The sequence below is a fragment of the Cynoglossus semilaevis genome, chromosome 1, assembly GCF_000523025.1.
Source record: "Cynoglossus semilaevis isolate Cse_v1.0 chromosome 1, Cse_v1.0, whole genome shotgun sequence".
Lineage (NCBI taxonomy): Eukaryota > Metazoa > Chordata > Actinopteri > Pleuronectiformes > Cynoglossidae > Cynoglossus > Cynoglossus semilaevis.
The window spans coordinates 13915807-13940000 of record NC_024307.1 but is presented as its reverse complement, the minus strand read 5'-3'; the positions used below and the strand labels follow the sequence as shown (position 1 = coordinate 13940000).

The 24194-nt window shown below is 40.0% G+C and overlaps 2 protein-coding genes across 11 annotated transcripts in view; both read right to left on the bottom strand.

Moving 5' to 3' along the window:
- The window catches only part of dtnbb (dystrobrevin, beta b), a 38899-nt gene extending 30448 nt beyond the window's left edge, over positions 1 to 8451 (bottom strand). For all 6 annotated transcript variants that reach the window (XM_017036797.2, XM_017036803.2, XM_017036805.2 and 3 more), the window contains exons 1-5: positions 7619 to 8451; positions 4407 to 4453; positions 2153 to 2220; positions 1098 to 1178; positions 774 to 987 (exon numbers count right to left, since the gene is read on the bottom strand). In XM_017036797.2, coding sequence (XP_016892286.1) covers positions 774 to 987; positions 1098 to 1178; positions 2153 to 2219 — 362 coding nt within the window. In that variant the 5' untranslated portion in view covers position 2220; positions 4407 to 4453; positions 7619 to 8451. The remainder of the gene's footprint in view (positions 1 to 773; positions 988 to 1097; positions 1179 to 2152; positions 2221 to 4406; positions 4454 to 7618) is intronic.
- Positions 8452 to 8531: 80 nt separating this feature from the next.
- Positions 8532 to 24140, bottom strand: asxl2 (ASXL transcriptional regulator 2). 5 transcript variants are annotated; one of them, XM_008312405.3, is made up of 13 exons: positions 23901 to 24140; positions 21776 to 21858; positions 21593 to 21595; positions 20759 to 20867; positions 20492 to 20633; positions 18745 to 18863; positions 17368 to 17488; positions 17088 to 17147; positions 16036 to 16196; positions 15736 to 15832; positions 15488 to 15593; positions 14622 to 15351; positions 8532 to 14314 (listed from the first exon to the last, which is right to left on the bottom strand). In XM_008312405.3, exons 1-13 carry the CDS (start codon positions 23955 to 23957, stop codon positions 12542 to 12544), a joined length of 3561 nt encoding a protein of 1186 aa, XP_008310627.1. In that variant the 5' UTR covers positions 23958 to 24140; the 3' UTR covers positions 8532 to 12541. The 5 variants fall into 5 exon arrangements, 3 of the variants coding, with proteins under 3 accessions (XP_008310627.1, XP_008310635.1, XP_024915503.1); XM_008312413.3 differs by lacking the exon at positions 21593 to 21595; XR_003050978.1 differs by lacking the exons at positions 8532 to 14314; positions 14622 to 15351 and having other exon boundaries at positions 16040 to 16196.
- Positions 24141 to 24194: the final 54 nt, after the last annotated feature.

Below are 24194 nucleotides of genomic sequence, written 5' to 3'. Positions count from 1 at the left end.
CGAGAAAGGACAGAGCGAGCTGCCAATCAATGTGAGCACACACAAGGTAGGATAATGAAACAGAGGTTTATGGACAACCATAAACTTCCTCCGTGCTGCACGACGCAACATTTTAGGGCCTTTCAGTGCAGAGACATTAGGAGGAGGAGAGATGGTAGATAAGAGAGTAAAACATGAGCAGAGATACTTCAGCTGAGAGTCTCTTTAACACACTGCACTTTTATATCTACTCTTTAGTGGAGAAATAAAAAAAATGCTACATCAGGTGTCACTTCACTGCCTGAAATGAAGAAACTACAAGACTGACAATAGGCGTCATGTGGTCAAACACAAGGTTTCAGAAGTGGGTTGTAGGGCCACTCTTTACCTTGCTGTGCACAATCTTTCAATCTACTGTACACAAGGGGGCGCTGCAGAGACAGTCTTTTTAAAGACTTTTTGTTGAATACTGAAATATCTGTTTCGTCTTGGATTTAAATAAGATTTTGTTAATGCTACATAAAGGTATACAATGTTACCCCTGCCTTCCAGTTCATTGTTGTGTTGGTACAAGTATTCAGTAGTGGCAAGTACACAAGAAAAATTCTTACGAACTTAAGTTCCCAAGTATTTACTGTAAGAAATGCATTGTGGGATGTGGAACTATTTATTGATCCCTTTTACCATGAGTTCCTGCTACTGTTGTTCCTCTGGTTTGATTTGGCTTCTGCTGCAGCTTTATCTCATAAAGAGCATTTTGCTGAAGCATCCGTGCAGACTCTCCTGCCCCCTACCTGTCGTATGTGGCCACCATGAAGTTGAGCAGCAACCCGATGGACTGCTCCACATTGATCTGGTGGGTGGTGGGCAGCCGCTTGTTCAACTGGTAGTAGATGGAAGACAGGATCGTCTCCAGCCGTGACACATTGATTTCAGCATTGTGGTCCAGTGTGTTGAGTCCGTTGTCACGGAAAGCTTCGATCATGTTCCAGACGTCCACCAGATGAACTGTCAGTGGAGGACACAGACATCGAGTGATCAGCGCTGGCTTTCATTGGCTACAGAGAGTCATAACAGACCAGACGGTCTAACCAAAGAGAGAGAGAAAAGGCTCTTACGATTGCATCTCTTTTGCACAAATCGGAGTTTACAGGCGGTCCTGTAAGTGGACAGTCTGATGACGTCGAAGTTCTGAGCTCCTGCGAAACAAAAGAACGCAGACTGTGGTTAAATAGTTGCCATGTATTTATTTTAATGCATACCATAGATATAAGACGGTTTTCGAGAACAGAACCCATTTGGATATGTCAGAATGCATTCCATGTGGAACAAATGCAAACTGCACACATGCTTAGTGTACGTACAGTAGGATCACTTAGAAGGCTTTACTCCAATATACCACAAGAATTGGGCCATAAAAGGTAAACATTTCAGCATTTGCAGCCATTTTTCTGGACTCAAGTTGTTGTAAATACAACACCAAAACCCAGTCTGGCCCGATTCATCTGGACCACAGATGAGTGTATCTGGGTCTCACGGGTTTCTTCCAACTCTTAGCCCATAACAGATGTAATGATTGTGCGCACTGTGAACTTTGCCCTTGTCCATGTGCTTCCTGTTGCTGTATTCTGTCTTGTTATGTCTTATGACCTGCAACATGAATCCATGACCTTAGCCGACAGATCATATACGTACTTGATAATACGTTTACCTATTTTATATTTTATATTTATCAAAAAAACACAACTAAAATTTATATTTTTAAAGTAGTCAGTTGTTATTTATTATTTTTAATCAATAAACTTTTGCACAGTACCATAGTTAACTGTTACCCAAATATGGGAAATATAAATGGATCCTGGTTCCTTCATCTAAACTCATAAAAGTAATTTACATGTTTTTGGGGGAGTTATTACTCCATAGAATACGATAAAAACTCTGTCAGTAATTGTTGTTGACTTTGTTTTCTAGCCATTAATCATCATTTAACACAACACTTCTCACTGAAGGTAAACTCAAACTCCCTCCGTGTCCTTGCGTAGGAGGAAAATAAAAACGTACGTGCCAGCGACCACGCTTCTCCTGTGAAACTTTTGGAGGCCATTCTCGCAATGACATGAACTGACTGTGAATATTGAAAAGAAGAGATTTTCGCTCAGTCGACTCCACTCACTCATCTCCATGAAGAGCTGCCTCTTCTCCACCATGGCCTTGCCTCGTTTACTGCCTTCCTCGATCATCCTGCAGCACATCACACAGCAGAGCAGGCAACGTTAACAAGCTCAGACAGCGGTGAAGCTATAAATGCAAAACACTCCCCAAAAATCACTGAGAGATTACAGCGAGGCAGTATGAGACCATAAGAGGAAATTGATGGTTTTCCCACCAGAGAACTTGGATAATCTAAGACCACCTAAAGAAATTCTTATAGCTTAAATATTAATGTTGACTTTGCAGGACTATATCATACATTACACATGCTCCCTGATGCCGCAGATTATAAATTGGATGTTGTTTTTGCTTTTTGGCAGGTAATTAAATTAACAACATTAACATTTACATTACAAACCAGCTACAAATGTAATTATTGGCTTTCATGACTGCTGCACCTTAATTTAATCAAATAGATCAGATGATTACATTAAATTTAGAATAATTCAATTATCAAATCCAATCCAGTCATTTCATGTTTATACTGCAGGCTAAGATTTTTTTTTAACATTTGAGTCAAGTGTCTGGAATACCGCCATGTTTTGCCTACTTATTAACATTTGAGTCAAGCGGAATACCGCCATGTTTTGCCTACTTATATTCCTTTTATTCCTATCCCTGGGCCTTTTTTTACACATAAAAAGATTATAGTGTTCTGAGTGTAAACAGAGTGTAAACAGAGCAAATAAGTTTTTCATTTGGATAGTTTAATATTTGACTAAAATTTCTGGTTATCTTATGTGGGTCCATCTCACTTTTGCAATATCTGGCCCAGCTTTACTTTATCAAGTTTTTATATTTTAGTACATGTGTTAATGTCAATTAACTGAACTTTCCCCGCTTATGTTTTGCAAAAGTTTTTTTTGAGAGCATTAAAATAGGTATTGCACAGTAATCACAATGATAACTATACAATACAACGGTTAAAAGTTATGGGAAATACTTTTATATTCCACCATCTACAGTAAGACCTGTATTAACGCCTGACGTAACATCAGCGTTGGCACAGTTGTGTCATTTCAACATATAGTTATTGTTCAAGACCTTATTTGTTGTTGAACTCAATAAAGTCGCCCTGGTGTAGGACAAGTTCCCTTTGAAACACTATCACTTTCCTTATTTCATTCATTTCCCCTGTGTGCTGTATTGTCACTGCAGTCTTTAATGCGCTGCCGTAAGTCATCTCTACTTTCACTGAATCTGCAACGGCAGCTCTTCACACTCATGCTCTTTCACTGTAATATAACACAATGGTTTTATGGGATTGATATATATTCTACCATATCACATGAATATTAGCATTTTTCCTTATGATTATGAGCTATTATGATTTCACAAAACGGATTTATGTAATAAACATGTATTTTTCAGTAATTGTCACATACTTTTGGATGAAAATATTATACATTGTTACAGAATTTGGAAGAAAATAAATAATAATAAATAATCCTAAGCTTTCTTATAACAATTTGTATAATTTATAGAACCATAATATTCAAATCGTACGTGTTTTTATCTCTTTTTTCTCTGAATACTCAAATACTCTTATTTGACAGTAACTAAAAAAAGTTTCAGAAAATGGAAATATATAGTTTGTATAGTAAGATACCAATGTATTGGATCCAATAAATTTGTGCTCTGATAATATAATGTTATATTTTTACAATAAGCATTCTCCTATAGCAGTGCCATTAGCATGTGAGCTAAAACAACTTACTGCTACAGCTAGCATGACATACAGTACTTTGGCAGACTGGGTGTTTTAAATGTGTGGGAAGGCAAAAACAAATTTAATGAGTAATTTAGTTGTTACTAAGAAGCAGTACCGAGTGAGTATAAGACAGCTAACGTAGCTGCCGCAGTTAGCAGTTACTGTAGTGCCAAGGCTACAAACAGGAAACAGATTTTTTAGTTACCGATGTTATCGGTATCTCCATTTTTTGTAATAATCTGTCAGATTGGATTTAAAATGTCATTACTTACTAAAGCATTATAAATAAAAGTAAATATTTTATCCACAAAACTGAAAAATTAGTATTTGCAGAGCATTTGTTTGCTACATCTTAAGCATTGCCGGTGTAGCATGTGGCACTTGAGTATTTAAGCAAATATGGAATCTGACTATGACTATGAATATGTTTAATTGGTTTTTGTGTTCGTGTAATACACTTACACAATGACACATATAAGAAATGAACACTTTTATAAACACTCACCTGCTTCTGGATGAAAGTCAATCCTTGAACAGGTCTAAATGTTGATCCTGCAAAAGGACAAATGACAATAGTAATTAAACATCTTTACACTAACACATGAGGAAGTGTTAGAGATAGGCTACTCTCACTGACAAAATGTGGCTTTTAAAAGAGCTTATAACACGTCCTGCTGCTCCTTCCTTCACTAAGACTTTATTAAGTCCCAGTGTGTGCTTTCAGCTTCCCCGGTGTGTCCTCTGGTGAGGAGACTCTGCTGAGTTATAGCGGGTAAAACACTCCACTGCCTGTGGTCTGGGCAAAATGATAATTCTCCATGACATGTCGCTCAGCAGTGACTGCATCCTGTGGCCCTAATGACAGCGGCTGAGCTGCGAAGAAGCCACTAAATGATAATGGACACATAACACATTACGCTTGGCCGGTGACTGATGAGCCCCATGGAGCCAGGGGCCCGAAGATCCCAAAATATGTCCCAGTCACATGGTCTATGTGACCAGGAAGGAGGGGGATGAGCCAAAGTTAGGAGCACTACCACCAAAACATCAGCTGACATGAAGGTTTCGCTCCTTATGTCATGTTGTGTTTTGTTTTAGCCTTACTGTAATGGTCATTTCCTCTAAAAATCAATAACAGTGGAGCGTTCAGGACATTTCAGATGGGAACGTTTTCCAGTGAAATTAGACTCTGAAATTTCTTTCGTTGGTTAACCCAGAAAAAAGAAGAGGATGTGGGGGAGGGTTGGGATCAGCTCAGCTTATTTGCTGATGCACAACACAGTTGTTGATACACTAGTCTATGTAAAATAAACGTGTATTTCAGGCTGGTAACTGCTATATATGTTATCTGTTCTGATGAAAAAAAAATAGGATTCTTCTTTTAAATTATAACTTTCTATGAAACAGTGATGTTTCAGCAACAGTTGAAACTCATGGGAATTTTACACTGCATTTAAACTGCTGCATACTGGTTATACAGTATATAATACATAAAAAGATATATAATATATATTACAGTTAGACAAGTGATATTTGACCTCCATGGTCTGTCCTCGGAGTTGCATTCTTCTTTGTTTTTCTTTGTTTGTCCTTGCCCTGAATAGTGGCCTTGAGTACATTGAAATCCTGTCTGCTGGTCCTAGGACGCTGATCGATGAATTGAAAAACTGTCCCAAAGACGATTCCCTGAATATTGACATGCTGCGTTTAAAGGTGGAAATAAAAGATCTACAGCAGAAAATGGAAAAAGACCTTCCATTCAAAAATATTAAGGTGATTTATAGGGGTTTTAAGACTATAACTGCGGGTCACAAACCTTTTTCTGACGGGTTACAGTATAACTGTGGTTGATCGCCCACACATTTAGATCAATGTAACAACACTGTCATTTCAACAAGACCATCAATATCATTGAAATAAAATAAAAATAAATTCACAAACTACTCCATATTTCCACAGCCAGCTTTGAGCCCATTTCCTACCTGTGATGTTGCGGTAACATCTACCAACAACTGCATTTTAAATGTTGTTTACATATTCAAATTGCAAATCTATGTGACTCATAGTAAAAAAAAGGTTTAATAATCACATAGTTTTCTTGGGATACAGGAAAAATATATGATCATATTCTAGAAAAATCTTCAGAAAAATGTCACTGCTAACTAAAATGGAGTGAGAACTTGTCCAACTTTCTTTCACAGTCACTAAGTCAAACACCAGAAGCGCCAACATCATCCCAAAACGAAACCCAAAACAAAAAGAACCCAGGGTTCCAAGATGGCCGCTCATCCTGTCTAAAGTAGTGAAACTGAGGGTTACTACCAGAAAAAACTTTTGTTCTGCGCGTATAACATTATAATCTTAGCCTCTGTATATAACAAGGAACATGGTGTTACTCTCAGAAACCAACACACACATCTGGTCGTTGACGGTGTCTCTCTCAGCCATGAAGTTCAATGAACATTAGGGAAAACAGAAGTTCGTGATTGGGATTTAGTCACAAATTCTGTGAACCAAAAATGTGCTCAGTGGGAGATGCAACAAACACACGTCAGCGAAAACAACACAATGGTTTATTGTAAATATTCCTCGCGAGAAGTATGAGCTGAAATTCATGAGTAGGCAACTCCAGGCTGGATTCGGCAGGAAAATCCTGAGAGTAGACGATAACTGCAAACGATAACAATAGTCCGTATTCAAATCAGATAAAGGTGGAAAAGACTCGACTTCTGATTTATTCATGGAGAAATGAAGAGCACATTCACAGCCACGGGACACGGATCAGTGCGATTATTCTGTCATTGACATGGAATTATTTGTACATTAATTTAACAATAATAATAATAAAAAATCTCAGTCATTAAGGTGCGTTCATGTCATTTCCTCAGTGAAACCGCACCTTCAGCTCCGAGGTAATGACAACATCCCTCTTTGACGGACTCGGTTACTGCAGTATCTCCCTTCCGCTGACATCATACACTTCTTGGTTTGTACATTTTTTTCCCTCCACACTGAGCGACGCTGCAACACTTCCACCAATGCTCACTTCTCACGCACTAACGCAGCCATGATGCTGCTGATTCCACCGCAGATCTATCTTATTTCTGCATCGCAGTGGTGTTTGGTTTTACTGACGGATGAGAAACGTTGGATAATTGACATTCTCACTGCTGTCGAGTTATTATTAAGAAAAAACCAAGCACAGACAGGTTGAGAGCATCCTCAGCCTCAGCCTCAGCCTCAGCCTCAGCCTCAGCCGCCTCAGATGTGCAGGCCGCGTGGACCGGAGTGGATCAGCCGGGGGGATTTCCCGCATCATGGCGCCTCACGTCCAGCCCTGGGAGTTAGGATTTAAGGTTGTATTTTACAGAAAGAAGGAGAAGGAGAGAGAAAAACAAACCCAACCATCGCTTCCACTTCTATTTATTTGCCACATGTTCGCGCTGTCATTTTCCCCAAAGATAAAATCTACTGATGTCAGTGGGAGTGGTGCAAGAACAAGGACATAATTCAGATAAATGGATGGAGATGCCAGGAGAAAAGGAGCCTCAGCATCAGCCTCAGCCTCAGCATCAGCATCAGCCTCAGCATCAGCATCAGCATCAGCATCAGCCTCAGCCTCAGCCTCAGCCTCAGCAGCATCAGATGTGCAGGATGCGTGGACCGGAGTGGATCAGCAGGGGATATTTCCTGCGTGATTCACAGCCGCACTCTCACCTTTGATGAATCCACGGGAACGCGGGCGATGTTACAGCTGTCCGAGCGATGAGAAACGGCTCCGTCCATCCATCATCATCATCATCAGCAGCAGCAGCGTCACTGTCATGATGATCACCTCCACCAGCCTCGCACAGCTTCAGTGACGGGGGGCTGCGCCTCGCTCCTGCTACAGCATCACCAGTACATCCACCAGCAGCAGACCCAGAGGCAGCAGAGGACAGAGCACAGCAGAGCAGCAGATCCACAGATGCCATGCGCGGCCTCCTACTACACTTTTACGCATGTGCACGCACGCACGCACGCACTCATGCACGCACGTTGCTTCACGCACAGGCGCGCATCTACTACAGCTGCTGTTCCTCTGAATTATGATCCAACCTCCAACCATAGTAGAAATGGGAAGACAGAGAAGAGCAGGGATTTAAAGGTGCAATACACTCTTTTATTACCTACGCGATGACATCAAGCCAGATGAGCTGATAATTAAAGAACAACAAAAATCTTTTTTTTTTTGCATCAGCTACTATGCATACACTATATATATACCGTATATACAGTACAATGTTATATAAAGCAGAGTACTTTCTGACTAATCAAAGTGCTCATCTTAACTAAGATGCTCTCTGACTTTTGTTTTCAGCCATTTTTTGGAATTACTAAGGTTTTATAATCATATTTCTCCGCACCTGTCCCTTGGACATTCTGCCATCAAACCTCTGACTTTATTACTATCACACTTTGATACATACCTGTCATTTTATCCTAATCGTAAGATACCCTCAGTGAGATCTGCTATGATGCTTTGGTACATCATGGAGGTAGAGTTGAAGATAATGAGTGGACAAGAGTTGACGTGAAGTGGATTTGGATTCAATGAATTTAGAACAAAAAAACCCAGACTTTACAACTTGTTTTTCTATTATTTATTCATAATAGTCTCTAATAAAATACACTTTGTTTACAGGTGCTGATTACTATATTACATTCACCCAGAGTGAGACAAAAATGACACAATTTAAAATTGTTATTGATTGTCCATGAAGAGACTTCTAGTTGAGGGTGTTGGTCTAAAAGTACACACACACTCACACACACACACAACAGGTGACAGTGTTGACGGTTGACAGGTTCTTGTTGGTGTCTTCATCCAACAGTAGTTTCAGCTGCATTGTCTCATTTAAATGTTTTTATGGCAACGTCTTGCTGTGGACTGGTCTTTAAAAGCACCTGACAGCACACAGCGTTCCACCATGACGATTACCCACTGAAAATACATGTACACGGCAGTGTCCACAACATCAATGACAATTTAAGTGAAAGGACACCCCTACTGAGAACCATTTGTGAGTTTCACAACTTTAACAAGACACACAAAATCACACAGACACACACAGAGAAATCCTTCGTTTTCAACATGTACACTTAAAATATGACTTGGTTTTGTGTCATCTGACATAGAAAAAGCACTTTAAGCACAGTCTATGTGCTTAAAAATATAATTTTTTTTCTAAAAAGTAAGAACAGAGTTTTACATCATCAATGGGTGGGTCGTGACCCCAATTTGGATCAATGGGCAAAGTTCTTAAGGTCAAATGCTTGGGAAATAGCACTTTGACCTTTTTGTTAAACCAACAGTAAAATTTTAAACTGCATTTTTGTGCCCCCTGTAGGAAGGGAAGAGAAAAACACATGCTCTAGGTTTACAGCATTTTCTACCTTTAAGTTTAGCAAAATACTTCCTCAACGACTCATTAAAGAACAACGGTGTCACATGATACAGACATTTGACTGGAACGTATTCAAATGAACGGAAGAATCACAAAACCCTGGTCTTTACAGTGTTTTTGATACCTGGAAAATACGAATTACATTTTTTCTCCATCTTGTGGTCAGTCCAGTCTAAACAAAATTACAAAGAGAAATAAATGGACAGCCAATATATTATTATTATAGTAAATACCCTGTTGATTTGTCTAAAACAATTAGCAAATAGATCTCCTTTATATTAAAATATATTAATTAAAATATATTACTTTGACTAGTCAGACATATAAAAGAAATGATTAGTCTACAGGATTGTTAACTGTTTTCAAGGTGACTTTGGTATATTAACATGTAAATAAGTGCTATAAAACAGGCCTAACTGTGAACCTCCAGAAAACCGGAATTTATAAATGATGTCTTTTTAATCTGGGATCATCTGAAAAACCTGCAGTATCAACATTTCACACCAGCCTTTTCACATCATTGCGTTAAGATTAGTATCAAGTGTCAATCACTACTGTCACACTTGCAAAAAATGTCTTCTTTGAATGCTTTACAGCGCAAATCTGTCAACTGTGGTACTGCGCCTAGAGCTAAATTTCTGTGTCTAAAGCAGACTTGTTATGGACTTTACATGTTCTATACAGTCCGTGGTGAGGTGTTCTCTAGTAAGCAGCATGATCCTGTTGCACAGGCACAGAGGCATTAGCTGATGTTCAAGAAAACTAGAACTCTAGCTGTATTTTGGGGTTCTTAACAACACCGGAGCCCCAGAAATGCTGTTTCATGAGACATTGGAATCACGTTACGCTTGCCTACTAGTGCATTTACTGTAGAGCACCCCCTGCTGGATCATGAGGAATCTACAGGAGCATAGTTAAATGAGGCTTTAACCTGGTAGTTTAAAACCAAGGCATAAAAGTCTTACTGTGGTTACACAGTCAGTGCCCTAAAACATACCTGCGCTACAGGTCTGTGTTCTGCTTACATCATATCACATGTAGGAGTACTCCCTGTGTAAACCAGAAAAAGGCCATAGTGAAGTGAAATGTTAAACCTGCCTGTTTGTCAGTGTTACAATTCATGTCCAATTCATCTTTGTGTCTTCTGCAACGTAGCATATTTTACTGTTCTTCTTTATATTCTTCCCACTGTTAAAATCACTGTTGTATAAACTGATCAATACACCAAAGAACGTTGTGCTGAAAAAATAAAATAAAGCCACTTTTCTACATCTAGGCAATATGTATAAGCACATATATACATTTTTACTCAGCCTCTGCTGATTTGCAAATGAAAAGAAAACAGAAGAGGCAGTTTCTCTGAACCCGCCCTCTGAAGAGAAAGCTTAGGTTCACAGAAAAAGAAATGACTTTTGACCTCAGCCTGGAACGGAAAAGATCATATTTTTTCAAAAAGAAATAAAAATAGCATTCATATACATACATATATATATTTATGGTTTTTTTTTTTTCATTTTTGTGCGATTTAGTGTAAGTGCTGTACACAATAACTGTCCCATCAAAAGTGCCACTTACCAGCTAACAAAACAAATTACATTAATGTACTTTTATAACAGTTCTTAAGTAAATTTTTAGAAAATTCATCATTTAAAATGATCAGCATCCTCTAAAACTATAAATTTTCTTTTTAAATCTTTCCCTTGCATGTGTACATTTTTAAAAATACAAAATAGTGACTGTAAGTTGCACTTCCCTGCCATACATGCATCAATGCCAAAATCGGAGGTACTCTACAATAGATGATTATCATTAGCGCCAAGGTTTTTTTTGCTGACAGATTAGGCCCAATAATAAAGGGTCTAAAAAAACCCACAGTTTTCTGTGTTCTACAAAATAATAACATTCATTTTCCCTCCTTTTTTTAAAAACTACACTCACACATATACATACATACTGTATATATTTAAAAATATATAACAATTATTCTAATCAAGTGCAAAAATTGCCAGATTTAATAAAACCTCTAATTGGGTTGAAAACTGATAGAGATTACTACCAAAATAATTGCACTATAACAATTTTTTTTCTTAAACGTTGGTGAACAAAAGACCATCCAGTGTAAATCCTCCAATTTCTCTCCGTGACTAAGTAGCGTTCCATGAGGTTGAGATCGTAGCTTAAACCTACTCTGTACCAGTGTTGGATTAAAGAATCCACAGTGAAGAGAAAAAGGGAACTTGTTCTGTTACACACTATAGTTACTAAAAAAGTAAAGTAAGATGTTAGGGTACTCATGTGTTACCAAAATTAGACTTTCAGTTAAAAAAACTGTAGTAAATCCTCCGAAACACATACGTAGTGAAGGCTGATACAGACTTTGTGTACGTGGAAAAATGTGGCAAGCTGGCAAGAACAAATAATAAATCATGTCCTGCCACTTCACAGTTGAAAAGAAATCCAGTCCCAAACTTCTGAAGTCTGAACAGGACCTCCCACTACAGCATAAGTCACATATGCTAAACACTGGGGGGATTTACAGAATGTCATAAACTCTTGGTCAGAGTTAGGTCTGATGATTCAAAGACGAAATCACAACGCAACCACCTAAATATAATGAACATGAGGTCAATAAACGCCTAATTTCAATGGTCAAAAGTTGATTGATGATGATGACTCGGACTATGATGGCGCACTGCTAGAATCCCCAGATGGTTTAGGGTTCCATTTACTCGGTTCCTAGTCCCACATTGGGTTTCAACAGAAAGAGTATCCTGGATAATCACTATGTGGACTATCGCTGTGGAGACTCGTGATTATGGGACAAACCAAAAGTGAAAGTACGTTATTATCCTTGACCGATGGCCAACATTAACAGACACAGAACATAAATAATGGGTGTTGGTCATCTGTAGTTGATGTCTGTTATCTGCTGGTCAACATACAGTATCTTCCAATTGGCCAACAATGTGATTGATGTTTCATGGGCTTCAAAATAATGGAATAAAAATGACGGGTTGACTGAGAACGTTCTCAGTCTAAGGCCTGAGGTTACTACTGGCAACAAAAAAGTACTCTAACATATTACTGCGTAACAGATTTACCCAACACTGTTCTGCACTGATGCAGAATAACCTCCTTCTACTTTACTGTGTCTTGATTTACCAAAACCCAAACCTCTCACATCTCTCGGACATCATCGTACCACCAAACATGAGACGCACAGTTTAGAAGGGCCGATGCAGTCGTCATGGCAGAAGGCTCCGCACCCTTTGCACATGATCATGGCCTTCAGTCGACAGTAACATTTGGACTGGACATCCTCTATGTTGGAACCTTGAATGAACGACTGCTCGGGCAAAGGCTCGCCCTGGTCTCCGTGGTCTAACGAGTGACCGGCAGGAATGGTGGTGACGGTCACCGAGAAGGACATGACGCTTCCTCCATCTGCCTCTGATGAGGATGTAGAAGAGCTGGTGCTGGTGGCGATGCGGCTCAAAGTCTGAGGTACGGACATGCTGACAGAACCACCGAAGCACTGAGGTCCAACAGGCTCTTGATTTTCCGGCGTTCTCTGGGCGTGAAAGGCGGGCGGCTGCTGGTGACAGGGATCTTCCTGGGTGAGATATGGCTCGGAGTTCCCCAGATTACTATTGCAGAGTTCGAGGTGCCTTCGGTGTGATTGGGAAAAAGAGCTGGTGTCTTTGGCTGTGGTGTAAGTGCTGTTGTTATCTGAACCAGCTGCACTGTCCTCTGATTCTGGTTCAGTTTTTACACTGGTGCAGTGCTGAAAGCCTGCCACGTCCTCAGTCTTGATTAATGACTGTCTCTGCTGCTCTGTTTTAACCTCAGAACCAGAAGAAAAGACCTTGGTAACAGGCTCTTCCTCCTTCTCCGTCTTTTGTCTTTCTATACCGTCCCTTTTCAAACTGCTGTTGGGGATCATTGACTGCACCATCCTTCTGCTCTCTGGTCCTCGACCGTATGTAGACACATTGAGCAGATAGTGTCCTGTCATCGCAGGTCTAGCAACCCGCTTGCGACCCAAAAAGCCAAGACAAACCTTCGACTGGTCCTGATGATCCCCTGTGGGCACCAGCTGAGGGACTCTGTACTGAGAATGTATATCCCCAAAGGAGTAGTCTTTCTGGACTTTCCTCTGCATCAGCGCCTGTAGGATCTGCTCTTGGGCCTCCTTATTGGGAAGTTCTCTGTATATTCTTGGGGATTCTGGTGAAACTCCAGCTCCACCTGCTGCCCCTGGCAGGTGAGATATCTTATCAATCCTTTGCTCAGCAGAGAGTGAGGATTTCTTTTTGCTCGTGGAAGGTGGTTTTGACGTCTTGGACAGAGGTTTTGGGAGGATTTGTTCCAGTGGAACCTCTTTGCCCTGAAGGAGCTGGGTGACCAGTGGGTTGTTTGCGGGAATGCAGGAGCTGTTCCTGGTTGACGATACAATAGGAGGCAGGTTCTCCTGTACCTTTGGAGTGTCCACTGGTGAAGGCGGTACTGAGGTGTTTGAAGTGTTTACAGTGTCTTTGTTATATTCTACACTTGCACTACCAGCGGGTGGACCATACTGAGAGTAACCAAGGCTGGTTGAATGAGATGCAACAGATCCAGTTGTGGAAGAAGAATCCACTGAGTGAGAAGGTGACGTGATGCACAGATAACTGCTGGTTGGTAATCTGCTTGGCGTCTGTGGGGATGTCGGGCTGAGGTTGGGTAATAGATGTGTCTGCTCACCGCCACCTCCTCCAGGTCCCGGGCCCGGCACGGCTCCCCTTGACGCCATAGACATGGCAGCAGCTGCCGCTCGCTGTGCTCGTGCTAGTTGTGCTTTTGCCTTGATGTCAGCCAAAGTGCGAGCACCAGGGCGACTCGGGCTGCTGAGGGGGGCAGGGAGCGGTGTCCTGGGAGAGATCTGGCTTGGTGACAATGGAACAGGCTGAATTCTCGACACTGGGATCTGAAATTTGAAAACAGAATAAAAATGATATCACACACCATAAGTGGGAAAAAAAAATCTGAAAATCATCATTTTGTTTATGAATAAAACAATGATTTTTGTTGTGTATTTGCCAATGTTTTTCCCCAAATCTGAGGTAACTTCATCTTCATCAAGTTACATGCTGCACTATGAGAGCAAATGATCTGTTTCGCTAAAACTGCATATAAATGTACTATGAAAGTGAATTATTTGTCATTGTGACACAGCACATCACTGATCACAAGGAAATGTGACCTCTATCAGTTAGAACTTGTACCTGGCCTACCTTGAGTGGTGGAACTCTCTGGTTTGTTGCAGAGGTTGGAGTTGCAGGGCTGGAGATGGAGGATGCTGAGAGGGAAATGGAAGAGGAGACTGAAGATGTGGAGGAAACTGAGGAAACACGAGGTCTTTTCTCTGGTGTCAATTCACCCTCTGACTCACTCACGGATTTTCTCTTGAGAGGTTCTGAGGGGCCACATGGCTCTGACATGACCTTTTCACTCTCAGCAGGCTTAACCACAGACTGTGTCTGATCCTCCTTAAGCTCTGAGCTATCCTGCAATGGAGGGCTTTTCTTCACGAGCGATTGGGGGAGTTCATCTTTCTCCTTCTTTGCTCCTTCCTTATTATCGAGTACTATACCCACCGCCTGTCCTTCAGCCTGTCTCTGCTCCTCCTTCTCTGGTGTCTTTATTACAGCTATTTCCGTCTGTACTCTCGCATTTAACCTGTGATCCTCCACCGACTGTGAGCGCCGCGTTTTCATGGGCTGTATGGTGAAAAGGGCCTCTCTCGCAGCGGGACGTGTCCTCAGAGGCTCTAGAGATGGTGCTTGCGATAACTTTGTGTTTTTAACAATCCCGTCAGCCTGTTTGATATCTTTTCTGCTCCTGCTTTCCTCTGGTGCTTGAGTGACCGCTCCAGTTTTCTGAGGGAGCAACTGAGGTTTTGGAGACTCCAGAATCGTATCAACCTTCGTCAACTTTTTGGATTCCTCAAAGCTGAGCCCAGAACTATACACATCAGAAACACAGATAAATAAATTGGACTTCAAGATTTTTTAAAAGTCTTTAAACAGTAAGCATTTCAATCCTTGTCAAGGAATTCATTTTATCATTTTGAAATAAAAAGATCTCAGGGAGAACCTACTTTTCACCATAAAATCTTTCAAAGAAAGCCTCCTTCCACAGCTCAACTTTCTTTTCCTTCTCCACTTCTTGACGCATCCGTAGCTGCAGCTCTGGTGTGAATTCGCCTATAAAACAAACAAAAATTTTTTTATAATAATAAAAAAAACAAACCATAATTATGGTACTCTATCTTTATCCTAATGAACTGGAGTATCTTCAAATGTCATGCAAATTCTGTTGTTATCAGCAAGAGGTAATTGCACCGACCTTCAGCTAGCCTCTCCTTCCAGGCTTGTGCTGCTGACGTGAAAAACTCATTATTTAAGGCAGAGCTTGTGACCTTGAGGAGGCCGTCCATGCAGGCCTGGGCAAAACAACAACAACACAGTTTTATGACTAATATTGTCAAACTTACTTATATACAGTCATTAAATACAGACGTATTAATACACATTTTATATATTTTCTATTAAAAGGTGTTTATTTAGATACGGAACATTTAAAGATTTTTTTTAGTTCTACTCTTCTATTATATAGTAAGTGTAGTGATTATAATTTTGGAGCCACCTGCCGGTCAACTTCGGGCAGGAGTTTCAACAGCCTCTGCTGGCAATCTGAGGGCAGGACGGAGAAGGTGTGCTTGTTGATGATCGCCCGCAGGTTAGTGTTGACTAAAATGGAGTCTGGAGTCTCCACATCTATGTTACACCTGGTGCGTTTGATTTGCCCTGTAGTGGAAAACAAAGAAATGACGAAGTAAGTGGAGACCAGTTCAAAAATAGTTACACTGAGGGCAACTGGACGGAGCAGGTTTCTTAAGGACGTATCACCTCTCATCCAAGAGGCTTCTTCAGATCAGCAGTGCCTAAAACATTTCTCACTCCTGCTGCTGACACGATGACTAATAATGATAAATGTATGCATTTTTACCTCATTCACATTCAGGTTACAGCAAATTTAATTTGTTAGGACTCAAACTAATTTAGAAATTGATGCCTGCAGCTATAATCTATTAAAAGTTGGAGCAGAGAGCACAGTGTCTGTTGGAAACTGACGATACAAGAAGACTTTTTGCAGCGTGTGGTCACCATTGATTCTCTTTTACACGACATGTAGGACATTTTAATACAAGATACATCATATGTCAAACACATGCAAACCAAAGTTGTTAATGCACACTATAAATGCATGTTGTTGCTTTAACTTGAATATCCTGTCAATTAAAATCCCTAGTATTTATCCAATCTAAACTGTCCTGGTGAAAACTCTGCAACTCTAGAGGGAAAAAGCTCAAAAACTCAACAAAACCATGTCCTTAAAACTTCACCATACATTTCTGCATCAAGGTTACCTTCACATGTGGCTAAAACAACATTCACTCCTGATGAACCCAATACCATCACAGACACTGGAACCAAGCTGTCACTCAGACAGCACACTTCACTGCTCTGTTGCTGTCCCTGTTTGTATCCTCCATTCACCTCGTGTTCTATTTTACTCATCAAACTTCCCTATTAGCCTATTTATTCTAATATACCAATATATACCTCTGTAAGAAAGTAATAGAAACAATTGTGTATCTCCACTTTCTAATCACACCAAGTAGACATCTGATGTACCTGCACGAATGCGACTTGTCCTCTGGGAAACCTTCCTGGGTATGACTGTGTGGCACAAATCTGTAATGGAGATGACGAGAAGAAAAAAAACCCACCTGAATTAATTCACAAGAGATTTTTGATCTTTAGTTACTACATGGAGGTGGCAAAGTTACATTTTTTAACAGAGAGGTGTCGTTCAAATTCAGAATGCTTAGTAAATAATGACTGACATCTTAGGTTTGAGTGAAACCATCAAATGAATAATAATGACATACAAGGTGATGATGCTGAAACCCACCAGTCTTTGTTGTAATGTTTTCTGCCATGTCTTTGATGGACTTGAGAAGCAGCCTGGGACTGGAGGTTGTTGGCATCCCTCCCTGTCTGCGTTGGTTTCTCTGCTGCTGCTGCTTCAAGGCCTTCAGAAGAAAACAGCTGAACATGAAAAAGCGTGAATTTCTGTCTCGCTACAGCTGCGGCAGCTACTCATGGTTCAATAGCCGCACAGAAAGAACATGTATGTTACATAACATGAGCACGAATCATCGTTGTACAGAATGTTGTTTTTACACGAACAGCCAGCGTCGAGTGTTACCCACCTACACATTTTCAATGAATGCGAGTTGTTTTTACACCGTTGAATATCTACAGCAGCAACGATGGTGTGCATTACAATGTTTGGCATCAAGTGGAATCCAATTAAATAAAACCACAGAGTAGGTGTGATGGAGGGCAGAGTCCATCAGTAAAATATGTAAGGCAAGGCTTAGCATAATAATCCAGGATTAGAGGACAACTTTTGATCCTAACAAATGCTTGAGAGCCCACTGCTCCTCCTTTGAAGACTGAAGATTTAAGTGACATATCAATGTATGTAACGCATATATTTAATATGTATTTAACAACTGCCTTTGATCTTTTTAGGTCAAGGAATAAACAAACCTGTGCAATGGCAAATGAATTAGCCAAGAAAAAGATTTAAAGAAAAAACTGCAAAAAAAAAAAAACAAATAGGAAACAATCTTGAAAACAAAAAGTGGTTACAGCTAGAGGGTATAAAACAAAAAAATATAGAACATTAATACAAAAAATATATATATAAAACGTTTTACAAGTTAGCAAGTAAGCCAACAACATTGGCACAAAAATAATTGAAAGGAAGCAAAAATATAGTGAAAATAGCTACATCTTAATCAAGGAAAAAGATTCTCAATAACAAATAACAAATACAAATAACTGTATTAGTAAAATTAGTAAAAATATTGCTTATCTTGCAGGTCATTCAATAAAAATTTGGGCCTCATTAAAAAAACTTTTATCAGCTAAAAGTTGCCCAGAAGTAAGTTTGGACAGGCTTTAAATGGATATTAAGCATACATGTAAGAGAAGTTATAAATACAATAAATTATAAATAAAAAAAAGTATTATATAGTATTATGTAGGTATTATTACAAAATATGTATAACAGAGTAAAAAAACAATTTTATTTAACCAGATACCCTTGGCTGGTACTTCCTAAAAAATGTACACAAGTAGAAGGGTGGGGCAAAAACTCAACATCTGATACCGTACGTGTCCTCATTGAGGGCTGTTTGTATAGAAATGTATAGAAAATAGGTAACAATACTTCATACTGAAACAGAAATAAATGCAGAGGCTGCTTTTCTTCCATTACCTGTTTCAAAGCTTTCTTGCTGTGTTTCTGCGAAGGGGAGATAAGTTTACTGGTGGGAACAGACGGAGACGAACATCGAGGCTGAGGAGACGACGGCTGTGACTGCAGCTTGGAGGGAACTATGAAATACAAAGGCAGACACACACACACACACACACACACAGAGACTTGTTACAGTATACACTTCCTGAGGGGAGTGGGCAGACTTTTACCTTGTAATGCTTTTTGTTTCGTTGAAACTGAAACCGACACGGTTCACAAAGACGTGGAGTCCATTACAGAGCTAAAATATCACTTGACTAAAGCTCTAAATGGAATGATGGAAACAGAACCATCATCTCCGACCGTGCAGCTTATGTTTAAAATGCATCTTTCATCTGCGTCACCTTCCACAGGCTTACCACTCGTCGTTTTGTCGATGCCACCTCACTGCATTTGACTTAGAGGCTCCTTTTCTATTGATCACTTCAAAAAACAAAAAACACTGGGGCCCTCCCACTCCTGCTCTGGCAGTTTCTCACTTGTGTGTATTGAGGAAGTGTCACACTGAGAGAAAAAAACAACACAGTTTCCTGTTTTAGCAGTTACTTTAGGAGTTTACACTCGCCGATCTCTGTACGTAGGTAAAGCAGGGTGGCAGCTGAACAGTAACTCTAACTTTTATTCTACCATCATTGTATGTGGCCCACCAGGGCTATTATGCACGTGAGTGTCAAAATACATTTTGATGTACATTTACATTTGTTTACCAAAACTCCATATATAACCAATTCATCTCCTTGATGTACGTTGATTTTGTGACCAGCAAAATCAATGTACGATGCAATGATGCTTAATAAATGTTAACCCTGTTTGACCCCCATGTAGACTGCATTTTAAATTTCGGCCTCCTGCATGATTGAGTTTGACATCCCTGCTCTGACGTGTCTCAACCTGCTGGTCCGTACTTGGTTTGTCACCCACTTCTCCTCCTTGTTGCTAATTTTCTCTCATTACAATACAAACAGCAGAAATGTTACATTCCTAATTATGTTTCCTAATCTCTGGCTAACAGTAACGTTGATGTACATACTCGAGCCTGTAGGTGGCAGCAATGCACCTAAAGTTCATTGGCCTGTCCCCCAAAAAAATAAACAAGACGTGTAATATCAGGGCATTATAAAATATTGATGGAAGACGAGAGCACAGTTTTTTTTTTGAGAGTATCACCTCAATAAAAAACGTGTTGCTGTGTCCAGAGTCGCTAGAGCTAACGTTGGCTACAACAATCCTACTGCAGAAAAACGATGTAGCCAGCCAACAATAGACCAGATGACAGGATTCAGAGTGAAAAATTCAGTGTGAGTATTTGCAACCCACACAGGCTGCCACAGGTGGCGCTATTAAGTATGTGGTTCTTCTGGGTATCTAACCCAAGACCATCTGTGTGTAAGGCAGATGTGTAAGCAGGTGTAATAACCACTACAGTACAGACCCTCTATGTCTACGCATTAATCAAGTCATCAACAAAATTAATTTAAATTTAAAAACTTTGTTCTCAGTGACAGATGTTGCTGCTTGGTAAAAATGGGTTTCAACGCAATAAATCATTACAAATCCTTTAATTCACTATGTGAAATGTTTTGATCATATCCAACCACCAGACTACAGTTCTCCTACAATTGTGTCCTGGCATTGATAGAAAAACATGAAAAACTCAGTGGTGATAAATGATAATGTGGAATAAAAACAACATGGCACTCGATACCTCTGCGTATCCACCTCCCTCTCCTGCCCTCCTGAGTGATTGAACTGTTGCTGATTTCTGTGTTACGGGAGTCTGAGAGATTGTCATTGCTCTCCTCAGAGCCCTCCTCTGACAGCTCCTTCACATCGTCTGAGATGTCCTTCTGTAGTTTAAACAAATGTCTGTTATTCTTATACAGCAGGAAAGCAAAGAGAGTTCATGTCGTGACACCCGACTCATCCTTCGTTGCCTATCGTAGCTATTAAACTAGCATTTCATTTGACTGACCTTTAACGTGTAGACTCCCATTCGGCCCGGGACTTTGTAGAAGATCCCCTCGTCTCCTCTAGAGTTTGTGTGCAGCATTGCGTTTAGACATGCCAGCGGTGAAGTTCCACTGGATCGTGAGAGAAAAATGCAAATTACACATCTGTTTCTCAGAAAATGAGAGGTGCTGGGAGAGACAGAGTGAGGGGGGGGGGAGAGAGAGAGAGAGAGAGAGAGGTGCAAAAGCTGGTCTTATATCAATCCAGGTAGAGTTCGCTACCATGCATCTGGAGGGACACGTGTGTGGTCAGTTCAGACTCTGATCAGATTTGCTCTAAGGTTAGCAATGGTACTTTTAGCTCAAAGCTAATACAGTTAACTTTGACTGATTTTTGACTTTTGTAACATTCATCTGTTTAAGGATAACATTTATCTTTATCTCTATTTATAATTACTTTTTTGTTTGATAATTGATATTTTTTATTTAATCTAAGTCAGCTTTTGGACACTAATGTTTATTTAAATCATTTTTCTACCCTTTTATGGTATGGTTCTGAAGTTTGTTTTTCTTTTTTGTGCATTTTTTTGCCCAAAAGAGATGTATTCAATTATATTATAAATTTTGTTTTGTACGAGGTCTGTTAATTTTGAGAAATGAACACTAAATCTTTTTTTAATGCAAAAGGTGACTGCAGGCCATCTACTTTATGTTGCAGCCTTAGTGTTAGGCACCGTCTCTGTGCAACTGGAGGTAGTACATGTTATTGTTAATAACATGCGGAGGTTTAAACCAAACAGGGAGGCAGTGCAGGGAGTTGGTTAAGGATGGGGGGCTAAGGCTGGGGGTTTTCTTACCTTCTGGACGAGAACAGTGACAGTAGAACAAAAAGAGATGAAACAATTAATGGTATTAAAATAATTGCAACCGAGTGAATCAGAGAAAGAAAAGTACATGATATGAACAACTGTGGATGAATGCTTTGGTGTAGAAGGACAAATGCTGAAGACAATAAAGAATAAAGTGCTTAGAATATTTACCTTATTTCTTTAAGTCGTTCTTTTTGTATCACCTGCAGGATTTCTTTATGGCTCATTGGTGTGTTTGGGTATTTTTCCAAAACCTTTAATCCAAAAACAGGACAGTTGTCAACTTAAGACCAATCACACAAAGGTCAGAATCCACAAACCCACAATCACATGCATCCCGCAATTTCTATGAGGTAAGAGTAAGAAATGTAACTGTACACAACTGCATCCATTGTGGGGTGAGCGTTAGCAAAGATAACACATGAAACAAGAAGTCATGAAGTGCTGGAGGTTTTAAACCTCTCCACTCTGGGACCCATTTATGGAGAGCCTGGAGTTTTCTCCCCCCAAAACCATAAATGGAATTAAAAAATGGAATTGTAAATTAACCACCATGCATATGGATGGAATTCGACCACTGCATTTAACCCATTTAGTAAACATTGGGGTAGACTCTCTACTACAGACTATCATGTTAAGACACGTATACTCTAAGCTAAGCTAATTAAAAAGATGAGGTGAGTTAGATTTGGTAGACATGAGTTCGGCATACTGTATGTGTCTAGTCGGATTGCTTATTGCTAATTGACTTATTTAAAGGTATTTGTGCTAATAAATGAAAGAGGAACAAATAAGAGAGGTCCATTACGTATATAGCCAGCTATATTTTAGCCCTACGAAGAATTCACTTTTACATGACTTTGTCATAGGATGCTGCCTACCTTTGGGCAGCAAGCAGTCTGTCCAAATTAGGGCTCAACAGCTCCAATGTAATATTAGTTTTAGATCCCTGTGACACAGCCTTTCTGGAATACAGGACATGCTGCTACCAATAATTAAGACCACAAATCCTTTGCCAACATTGTAGGCCTTTGACTGCAAGACATGATGGTATTACATGAGTCTTTGGTCTGAAATGACAGGTGGTTAACCACTGAGATATAATCTCTACATGAGGCTGGAGTACTGTGAGCCTTGGAGAGACTATGTGCTGTGATTGTGGGATGCAACATGATCCCAGTAAATGCATCACTGACACACTGCCTTTGTTTTTGTGGCACATACTGTATGAGTGTACAAGACCCATAATGTGGTGTGTAGAACATCAACAAAAAACAAGAACTGAGGAACGGATGCAACAACTAAATAGAATACTGATATTTACACAGCCTAACCATAAGGACCAACCGTCTAATGAATAACATTTAACTTCTTCAATACATTTTGGTAATTGACTTGTCCTAGAACACTAGATTACCTTCTTACTTTTACTTATGTATTTTAATTAATTCTGTTCTGGTTCATTTTCCAGTTGATGATAGTAACTGAATGTTATGGTAAGTGGACAAAAACACGCTACAAAATATGATGCCAGGTGTACTTCTAAATTCAAAAAAGGATTGTAAAGCTGGTGAATATACTTTGTGTTAATATTTTTGCTGTGGTTGAAAAAATTGGACGTACTCTAACACAATGTAAAAGGTGGCTAAAATTGTAATTGGACTTCAAACAGCAAAAATACTGTCAAATTGGCAATGCCTCAACTTCTGACAGTTTTGACACATTGGAACATTAGCATGCTAGGCTAATTTGCTAGCTGTGATAACCAACAACTTCTATTTCTGCATTTTAATTAACGTTCGCGTGTCGTTTATCTGTCAACCCTGGTAACTTTTATGTTTCACTCGTTAAAACACGTGGACTTCAAGTGTACAGTGTGCAATAAATTATAGTCGCAAACAAACTTGTTGACGGAGTTCGGCTTAGCATTAGCTCATTAGCATTGTTGCTAATGATGGCTTACGCAAGGCACAGACTTCAGTCAGGGACACTTTCCTTGACTTTACACCGGTGACACACGAGCCACCTGCTCCATGCAGTCATAACAACTCGTTGGAGGGGAGTGGGAACATGTTTTCTCTGGATAACTTTACTTGTGACGGTAACATTATTTCACGTGAAAGCAGTTCTCTACTGTCAAAACAGGCCTCGGTCTCATCGGTGTAACGGAACATTTCGTCGTTAGCCTGCGGGTCATGAACTCATCCACAGTTGTTACAAGTGGGAGCGTACAAGAAAAAAAAACAACCACAACAAACGGAGCAGTAGTAAACACAGTCAGGGAGAGACAGAGTACCGTCTTTGCGGCTTCCGCCCACGTCCTCCCCTTCTTCTTCTTCTGCCTCTCCCTCATCGCGGATGTCGGGTTGCGGGATATCCGCGTCGACTCGGTGCTGTTTTCGCCTGAAATGTTGCTTTAGTTACCGCGTAAGATCCACTCTGTCTGCCATGTTGGATTTACTGTAATCAGTCACATGACCTCGGGAAGAAACGTCATCTTACTGTATGGAGCTGTCATCTCCAACTTTTAAACATTTTTTTGACAAACTTAATTATATGTATTGATCCTAAATTAATCTAAATGGAACAA

What these genes read in the sequence shown, in the direction of transcription:
- asxl2 (XM_008312405.3), bottom strand. Translation starts at nt 23,957, where the DNA reads ATGAGGGAGAGGCAGAAGAAGAAGAAGGGGAGGACGTGGGCGGAAGCC. An exon ending in AAACATTACAACAAAGACTG is followed by an intron (nt 17,148 to 17,367) that starts GTGGGTTTCAGC and finishes TCTCCATTACAG; the next exon opens with ATTTGTGCCACACAGTCATA. An exon ending in AGAGAGTTCCACCACTCAAG is followed by an intron (nt 14,315 to 14,621) that starts GTAGGCCAGGTA and finishes TTCAAATTTCAG; the next exon opens with ATCCCAGTGTCGAGAATTCA.